Source organism: Haliotis rubra, unplaced genomic scaffold (assembly GCF_003918875.1).
Source record: "Haliotis rubra isolate DU_JTF1 unplaced genomic scaffold, ASM391887v1 Scf918, whole genome shotgun sequence".
In the NCBI taxonomy this organism is placed as follows: domain Eukaryota; kingdom Metazoa; phylum Mollusca; class Gastropoda; order Lepetellida; family Haliotidae; genus Haliotis; species Haliotis rubra.
This window is the reverse complement of record NW_025767655.1, coordinates 114,532-124,213: the sequence shown is the minus strand read 5'-3', so window position 1 is coordinate 124,213 and position 9,682 is coordinate 114,532. Positions and strand designations below refer to the sequence as shown.

Genomic DNA, 9,682 nt, shown 5'->3' with positions numbered 1-9,682 from the left:
GTATAATATACACGGAACAAATACAATGGGTCCCACGTTTGCAATAACCACGAAAGGCATATTGTTGCTAATTAAATTAAAATTGTTTGTAATTTAATATACGATCAAAGAATGAAAAATATCTATATGAGCAACAGCGGGGACATCGTATACGAGTATGGCACAAACATGATATTATTCATTGTGTGTAACTCTAGAGACACGCATCACAAATAGTGTCCATTTCAAATATGCCACAATTCAATTAAAGAATGTGATATGAAATACGTTTCACAACGTACATCGATCTTGTGCACAGGCTGGAGGATACACGAGTTATCTCCCTTATATCAATCCCCGACCGTCTCAAAACAGCGTGTGTGCTACTTTCGCTTCGTTTAGCAGAGAAAGAAATCACTGTAAGGAGCTCGGACGGAAACCGTACTAGTTTCTGTCTACTGATAATTTTGCGCAAATCAATTCATCGACCAGTTATATGTTCCAGAGTCCAAACGACAGCCCTTGATCAGCTGCTTAACAGGTGGGTGTGTTCAGGTGAATCTTGCTGTAGTATTTATGAGAAGTACTTTGCCTGTCTCTATATTTATGACACTCTGTGATTATATATGACTTAGTGTCTTACGACCTCAAATGGGCGATATGTTGTGTGGCGTGTCAAAACCCAATTGCAAGACCGATCCTGTTAAGGGACTCGGTGTTGGGGTACAATTGGTACCAATTAACCTTATACACGGGTCTAATTATCAAAGGCTTCGTGCATACTGATAGGTAAGTAGAGTACTAGACTAACGTTTAGTTTCTGAATCTATATAAAGTTGACTTAAACAAATGATTCCATTTAAATTGAAAAGGAGCCCCAGTGAGACGGGAGATTCAAACCTGAGGAAATCTAGACTTGCTACATTGACCGTCTTACATTGCAGAAAGGGCTGGACGGAAGGGAAAGTAATGTGTTTAGAGAAATGAATAAAATTAACACTGTCGAATATGCTTGTCATGCGAGCTAGCCTGCTCATCTATGAATCCAGAAAATACCATGCATGTATCAAATTGTTCACTCATAAACTTGCCAGCCCACAGACTAATGCTTAGTCTCTGTATTATATGATTTGATAGAAAAATTAATTCCATTTAAATTTGAAAAGAGCCTCAGTGAGATGGGAGATTCTGAACTGAGGTAATGTAGACTTGCTTCAATTACAGCTTTACCATTGCAGAAAGGGCTGGAATATATAATCGTTCAGGGACTGTGAGACTGCCTAGCCCACAGACAGTATACTGTGTGATTGGGTTAAAATGCATCTTAGTGTCTCAACTGGCTAGCACAATAAAGCCAGGATGTGTCTTGACTACTACAAGCAGTTACACACATGTATGCATTAGTGGTGGTCCAATTAATTGAAATAATCGAAGATTGGTCGCAATGACTAAACGACCAAGCAATCGATCATGTTTTGTCATAATCGAACACAAGCAATTTTGGAACACTTGTTTGCATTAACAGTATTTATCTCAAGGGGTTGGTTTTGAATGTTACGTTTCATAAGCACTACAAGCTCGTTCCAAGTCGTGATGAAATTTATCTTGAAACTCCAGGAAATTTATGTTCCTAACATACTAGTCATCCTTTAAAGACGTGAAATTTGCAAAAAAAATCCCCAAAGAACTGCATGTTTTTTCATTATTTTATGTGCATTAACAAACAGCCAGGACAATTTAATAAATGACGCTAGCCAATTATTTTCGATGATTGATCGGTTGTAATGGACCAATCATCAATTATGATATTTTAACCAATTCCCAACACTAGTATGCATTTACATGTTGCCCTATTTAAATGCTGTTATCTGGAATGTAATGTTAAACCCTAATTCATCTCATTTAAACCCGCTTCATCCCATTTAAACCCATTAAAACCTATTTCACCTCTGTTCACCTATTTCACCCCTCCTCACCCTCCTTGTGGATACACTGGAACTTAATTCAGAAGCAGCCAATGAATAAAGACCTAAGTTTGTTTTTGGTATGAGTATATTAAAATTTTATTTCATCAGTTTTTGTACGATGTTATTGATGACACAATTTTAATGTCAATAATCATTATTATCTTTTTAAACAATATTCCTGAATATAAATCTTTTTAGCCAGCTCTAATGAAACATTTATCCTCATTAGAAAATCTCAGTGGAAACTCTACTATCAGGATCTCTATAAATAGGTTGAGTTTTGATTAATGCAATCTTTGAATGACATTCATAAATGATACATATGGTGAATGATGAAAGAGAAGGAATATACTCCGAAACATTGTGTTTCTCAAAATATAGAAGTCCATAAATATCCCCCCTTTATAGTCCGTTTGGCTCAAAAGCGGACCGATGAATTGCAATCTAACTCGAAAACTAATAAACATAACATACTCAATGAAACGCTGATCATAATCAAAACATCATACCCACTCTGTGAGGTTTTTGCAGAATTTTTGTCCTAAAAATAAAAAAGTTGTTTAACAATCTATCATTAAAATATTGACACAGTTCACTATTTGTTACGAGGGAGGGGTGCAGAGAAAGGGACAGCCAGGTGTTCGAGAAGCATGTTCACATACAAAGTTATTTATTCATTAACCTGTGCTGTGCCGTCTCCATCTGTCCGCTTTTGAGCCAAACGGACTATAACTTCCTTATCTCTTCAAAAAGTCCTGCTGGTTGGAGATTGTAGTTCAACATGACAATATGTCTTCTATGTATTCCCCATAAGAGTTTTGCAGAGAGGTAAGCATGTAATTTGAGCAGTCTTGAAGACATTCTTTCAGCTGTAGCGAGTAAGTTAGTCAAGTTTTATGCAGTTTTTAGCAATATCACAGCAGGGGACACCAGAAATGGGTTTCACACAATGTACCCATGTAGGGAATCGAACCCGGTCTTCGGCCTGACCTCAATGTTATTTCTGAAGTCAATGTTAGAAACTGTTTCCAATGCTGATAGTAATGTTTGTTTGTTTGTTATTCAACGCCACACGATGTCCAGGCTGTTGCTCATGTAGATATTTTCCATTCTTTGATCATATATTAAATTACCAATAATTTTAATTTAATGAGCAGTAATATGCCATTCACGGTATTGCAAACCTGGGATCCATTGCTTTTGTTTTTCGTATGTTATACGAGTGAGTTAAGTTATACGCCGCACTCAGCAATATTTCAGCTATATGGCAGCGGTCTGTACATAATCTAATCTGGACTAGACAATCCAGTGATCAACATCATGAGCACTGATCAACACAATTGGGATACAATGACATGTGTTGACAAAGTCGGAGACTGACTGCCTGAGTATGGTTTTACGCCGCTTTTAGCAATATTCCAGCAATATCACGGCGGGGGACACCAGAAATGGGCTTCACTCATTGTACCCATGTGGGGATTCGAACCCGGGTCTTCAGCGTGACGAGTCAACGCTTTAACCACTAGGCTACCCCACCGCCCCAACCAAGTCGGAAAACCTGACATTAGTTCTCTCTTATGGGTTACTGAAGACCAATTCTAACCCGGATCTTCATGGGTTCTGATAGTAATGACATTGATGGAATACTCCATAAGTGGCATAAAACAGTATTCATATGCTCACATAAAATTTGTATTTTATCTTGACAGTTAAAATATATTAGCTTTTCTTGATAAGAACAAATGTTTTTGTTTGTGTTTTTTCTGTAAATTGGTATAATTAATAATTGCTGTATTTCCAAGCAAGTCATCAATCATATTGTGTCTGTTTTGACAATATATGACTTGATCAAGTCACAATGTGGGTGAAATACTGCCGATGTCACTCACTCACTCACTCACTCACTCACTCACTCACTCACTCACTCACTCAGTCATTGCACTCACTGTTCATTCAATATTTTGCTTGAATCTCTGGAATAACTCTTAATCCTTTAGATTTATGTGAATTCTGATGCCAAAAATGAAATCAGGGGTATCCAATTACCCCATGTACTAAATTTTGTGTAATACCCCCAAAAACAGCAATGTTGTGGCAAAATTAAGATATTTTCAGCGAAAACACTGGTCCGCAAGTTTCAAGTATTACATGTACAAAATCAATCCAAACCTGGACCCAAAATCTTTACACTTTATTTGCCTCTAAAATATTTATTTATGGTCCGATTTTCAAAAGGAAAAGTGATCTGAAATCAGTAGAGTGCAAGCTATCACATAATGTTATTTATAATCAGTTATATGTATTATGAAAAAATCATGTGGTATAGCTACACTCAATCACTCACTCACTCTGAAGATCAGGGGTCACTCCTGACGTCCGACCAGTGAAGATGAGTAGAAAAATCTTAAAGTGTCAGTCAGTCTGTCCAATGTTAAACATGTTTTATTTAATAATCAACGCAAATTGCTTTTATAGTGAATCATTTCAGTTGAATTAAATGTTACAATCTGTCATTTATCAGCTGATCGTAGAAAAATGGACTGAACAGAATTTTTTGGGACTAAAGCTTCCTGTGGAGTAGTGTTGGGCTGATCGTATTGGACTGAAATCTCACAACTGATGATTGGTAACAATGCCAAGTAGTGTTGGATCATCGAAAAAATTGATGATTGGTTAATGCGTCATTTTTGGTTAGATTTTCCTATTCAGGTTGTAGTTGCAGATAAGTATAAAGAAAAAACATTTGGTTCTCTGTTGTTGTTTTTTGTTTTATTTAGAAACTGCACAAATTACATTTGCAAATTTCACATCCAGTGTAAAATGATTCAGTTCCAGTGTAACATAAACTTCCCAGATTTTTCAAGAAATATTCAGTCATGATTTTCAGAAAGTGAAGTGAGTTTTCTAAGAATTAAACATGTTTTCCGGCCCTGACAACGTCCTAGATATGTTCAATCATCAAGTATTTCAAACTCTATTACAGCGGTTCCAAAATCGTTTGTGTTCGATTATGAGAAAATGTGATCGATTGCTTGGTCGTTTGGTCACTGCGACCAATCTTCGATTATCTCAATTAATCAGACCACCACTACTGTGGAGTCAATGTTATAATACTAATGTAATAAAATTAGGATTTAGGCCTGTTTTGTGTTTGTGTTTTGTTTAAAGCCTCACACAGCAATATTCCAGCTTTATGGCAGCAGATTGTATACATCAAGTCCAGACAGAAGAAACCAGTGGTTGATATTGTGAGCATCAAGCTGTGCAGGTACAATGACATGCAATCGAGCAACCTACCAAGCTGACCAACTAAATAATATATAAAATAAAATTAGTCTGCCAGATTTTAACTGTTCTTCTTAAAATGTTGTGTGATCATTTTTTGTTTTATATGGAGGCAGTATCATGGATCCACTGGTAACACTACCAATTACAAAGCTTCAGTGTACTTCATTTAAAAATGACTGGTCTTGACTAGTATTTTCCAGCATTTGTCTAGTGGACCAGCACGTTTGTCAAACAAACTGTGGGGCAGTGGGGTAGCTAAGTGGTTAAAGCTTTCACTCATCATTCCGAAGACCCAGGTTCTATTCCCCACATTTGTACAATGTGTGAAGCCCATTTCTGGTGTCCCCTGCCATGATATTGCTGGAATATTGCTAAAACTCAACTCACTCACTCACTCAAACTGTACAGCTGTAACCTGAGTTTGGGAGTTCCACCACTGTCTTTTTGTTTACCATTTATTTCCTTGGATGATTTGTCCGCTCAGAGAGCGGAAGGTCGCGGTTCGATCCCCGATCGCGTCATACCAAAAGACGTTAAAAATGGTACTTGTTGGTCCCTGCCTGGCACTCGGCATTAATGGGTACAACTAGGTCTGGTCGGCTCGGAGTCAGTATAATGTGTCTGAGTGGGGTATTCATGCTTCACTGCGGCATGGTATCTCAGTGGGCTAGCACTATAACAAAAACAGCTTCAGTCTGGGCTAGTACAAGCAGCCGCACATACACATACACACACAAGCACGTCGTCATATGAGCAAAATATTCTCAATCACAACGTTAAACCCAATTTCACCTCACCTCACCTCCTTGAATGATTTAAAACATTAAATTACAGGTAGGATTACAGTCTACTTATTGGAGAATAGGTATTGCCTGGTGTACAATGTAAAGTGTTTAAAGGCTATACCTGTCAAATGAAACTATAATTTGAAGTCCAAGATGTTCCTTGGATACAGAAAACTATCAAACAAATCCTGATAAGCTAGACCTGTGAAGATCCGGGTTAGAATTGATCTTCAGTAACCCATGCTTGTCATAAGAGGCGAATAACGGGATTGGGTGGTCAGGCTCGGTGACTTGGTTGACACATCATCCTATCCCAGTTGTGTAGATCAATGCTCATGCTGTTGATCACTGGATTGTCTGGTCCAGACTCGATTATTTACAGACCGCCGTCATATAGCTGGTATATTGCTGAGTGTGGCGTAAAACTAAACTCACTCACTCCTGATAACCTAATGTCAAAAGCTTGATGCATGTGTATAATAAACTTTTCTTGAGATGGTGATTGTTTAGTCAACATGTTTGAGAATAGGAATTTCCTGCTGTAGAGTTAAGAGTTTGAAGGCTATACCTGTTAAATGAAACTTTAGTGTGAGTGAGTTTAGTTTTACTCCAACCCGTGAAGGTCCGGGTTAGAATATTGACCTTCAGTAACCCATGCTTGTCGTAAAAGGCGACTAACGGGATCGGGTGGTCAGGCTCGCTGACTTGGTTGACACATGTCATCAGTTCCCAATTGCGCAGATTGATGCTCATGCTGTTGATCACTGGATTGTCTGGTCCAGACTCGATTATTTACAGACCGCCGCCATATAACTGGAATATTGCTGAGTGCAAAACTAAACTCACTCACTCACTAGTTTTACGCCACTTTTAGCAATATTCCAGCAATATCACAGCAGGGGACACCAGAAATGGGCTTCATAATTGTACCCATGTGGGAAATCGAACCCAGGTCTTCGGTGTGACGAGTTAGCACTTTAACCACAAGACTACCCACCGCCACCTTTAATTTGAAGGGGTTGTTTACGTATCCAGGTGATTAGTGAAGACATGATGCTATCAGCCACGTTATTACATTATGACTGAATTTGCCATGAATATCTGCAAAATTGCTGATCCAATGTTAAGAAATATTCATTCACTCACTTATTTCCTCACTCACTTATTTCCGCCTTGTATTTCAGGGTCAGGGCAAGAACATATGACACACAACACAGCACTTGAAAGGATTACAAATCCTGGGCAGCACATGAGCATTCAGAAGAACATACCCAAAATGGACCAGAAGGACATCCGATGCCAGGGTGACGTGAGTCCACAAGACCCACCAAATAGTGACTGTACTGTCATCTTAGATAAACTTCCTGGAAGTAACTCAGAGAGTAAGTCCTACTTGCACCTGGAAAGCTCGACCTTAGATGAGAGTTGCTTGAGGAAAAGGAAAAGGATTCTTTTGTCTTGTCATAAACAAATCTTGGCAAAGGTCAGGGAGCAAAGATTGGTGTCAAAGAATCTTTGTCAGATGTTCAGTCAGAGGTCTCCAACTCCCATACCTAATGATGAGCAATTCCAAAATGGTACAGATTCCAGTCATCTAATTGTTTCGGTGAGACCAATATCACAAACTGCCGCTGGAAGCATGAAGTTGTCCTATACTATAAAAGATGGTTTCCTGTCAACATCTCTTCAGGAGGCTGGACAAAGTATTGGGATCCTTGAAGATGGCACAAGCATTCCTGCTGGAACAAATCTTCAGGATGCAGGGCCTGAATGTCTTCAACAGATGAAGATAGCAGAATACCCTAAAGATGACACAAGCATTCCTGCTGGAACAAATCTTCAGGAGGCAGGGCCTGAATGTCTTGAACAGATGAAGATAACAGCATACCCTAAAGATGACACAAGCATTTCTGCTGGAACAAATCTTCAGGAGGCAGGGCCTGAATGTCTTGAACAGATGAAGATAACAGAGTACCCTAAAGATGACACAAGCATTCCTGCTGGAACAAATCTTCAGGAGTCAGGGCCTTTTTGTCTTGACCAGATAAGGATACCAGAAATCTTTGAAGATGACCCATGCATTCCTGTTGGAACAATTCTTCAGGACGTATGGGCTGAACATCTTGGACAGATAGGGATTCCAGTGTGTTTTCATGGTAACCAAAAGGTAATGGTTCCTGCTGAAACCGTTCTTCAGTTGGCAGGTGTTGAATGTCTTGAACAATTTAACAAACCAGACAGTTTTCAGGATGACCCCAATGGTCTTGGAAGAACAGTTGGTGAAATCCAGAACTGCAGTTCAAGTCTGGAGAATCTGGAGTGGGTCAGATCTCTTGGATCTGAACACAACATAACTGTGTTGTATGCAAGTCCCAGTGTGGACAATGGCATCAATAATAGACATTACAATGAAGTAATTGAGGAACAGTATCAGCAGCCAGTGAAGAAGAGAAAGGTGAAGAAGTGACTGCTGCCATTTAGCCCATTGAAATAGAATGGGATAATTACACCTGACTTCCACCCTACAGCAGAGTCAAGGTAGGCAGGGAATTCCCAGGACGGATTAGGATGTGGATGGAAAACCAAGGAATAGATCTCAAAATTGTTGATGGTTTCTGAGAGTGATGTTTGTGTCTATTGCCCTGTGTTTGTTTCAGCATGTCCACCCCACATGGGCACAATGTGTGAAGCCCATTCTGGTGTCTCCCGCCATGATATTGCTGGAATATTGCTAAAAGCGGCGTAAAACCATACTCACTCACTCAGCATGTCCATCTCTACAGCCATGGAGGAATGTGTGGGGAAAGCAACATCCATGAAATGTGTAACACAGGGAGAAGATCTCAGGAGGTGTTGAGGCAGTGGATACCCTTGAGGACTCCAAACAATGTCCCCCCAGAGATGTCAGTTAAAGAAGAGGAAGATCTCAAGTGAGGAAGGTGGTAGAGAGCTTCTGTACATGGAAATAAACTTGGTCATGGTCATCAGCTTATATGAAAGAAAACTTTGAAGATCTCCAGTGACCTACCTGTGTGAGGAAAACTTTGAAGATCTGCATTAACATGTGATTATGGAACAAGAAAGTCAAAGATCTAAACAGTCATTAAAAAATATTTGAGAACTTCCTGTGAGCTACAGAGAATGACTGCATTGAAGGTTCTGCAAATGTTGCAGAAGTCAAGATTTTAACATCAGCAGTGAGGAAAGGTTTGAATACCTCTAGTCATTCATGAAATTAAAGGACCTATACAAAGAAAAGAATGGTGTGAAAGGTAAGGAAGGATCATAGCCGAGGAGGAGGTTTTGATCCAACTTATGAACCGACCGAAGATATACTTTAGATACAATTTTTAATATTTGGTATTTACTGTTGAAATCAACTGGGATTCGACTGGCAGTGGATACCTTGCCTTGCATGTGCTACCCGTGTCCTGCGCTGCTCGCACTATACCCATGAACACATGGTTCATGCTGACAAACATTCTTCACAGTGAAGCCTAGTGGACAAGACCGCCAAGCTAGTAAGCAAAGTGTTGAAGGTTCGAAACCAGGCATCGACACAATGTATTGGAAGTTTTCAATAATGTGATATTTTACGATCATATTCAGTAATAGCATGACAAAGTTATGGATGTCACAAGACCTCTGAATGGGGGATTTTCA

General features: G+C 39.2%; 1 protein-coding gene across 1 annotated transcript; it reads left to right on the top strand.

Moving 5' to 3' along the window:
• The first annotated feature begins 353 nt into the window (after window positions 1-353).
• LOC124264279 lies at window positions 354-9,112 on the top strand. The gene is made up of 2 exons (XM_046699017.1): window positions 354-534; window positions 7,204-9,112. The coding sequence occupies exon 2, from the start codon at window positions 7,221-7,223 to the stop codon at window positions 8,484-8,486; it is 1,266 nt and encodes a 421-aa protein (XP_046554973.1). The 5' UTR covers window positions 354-534; window positions 7,204-7,220; the 3' UTR covers window positions 8,487-9,112.
• Window positions 9,113-9,682: the final 570 nt, after the last annotated feature.

Coding starts and splice junctions, on each gene's coding strand:
- LOC124264279 (XM_046699017.1), top strand. CDS start 7,221: ATGACACACAACACAGCACTTGAAAGGATTACAAATCCTGGGCAGCAC.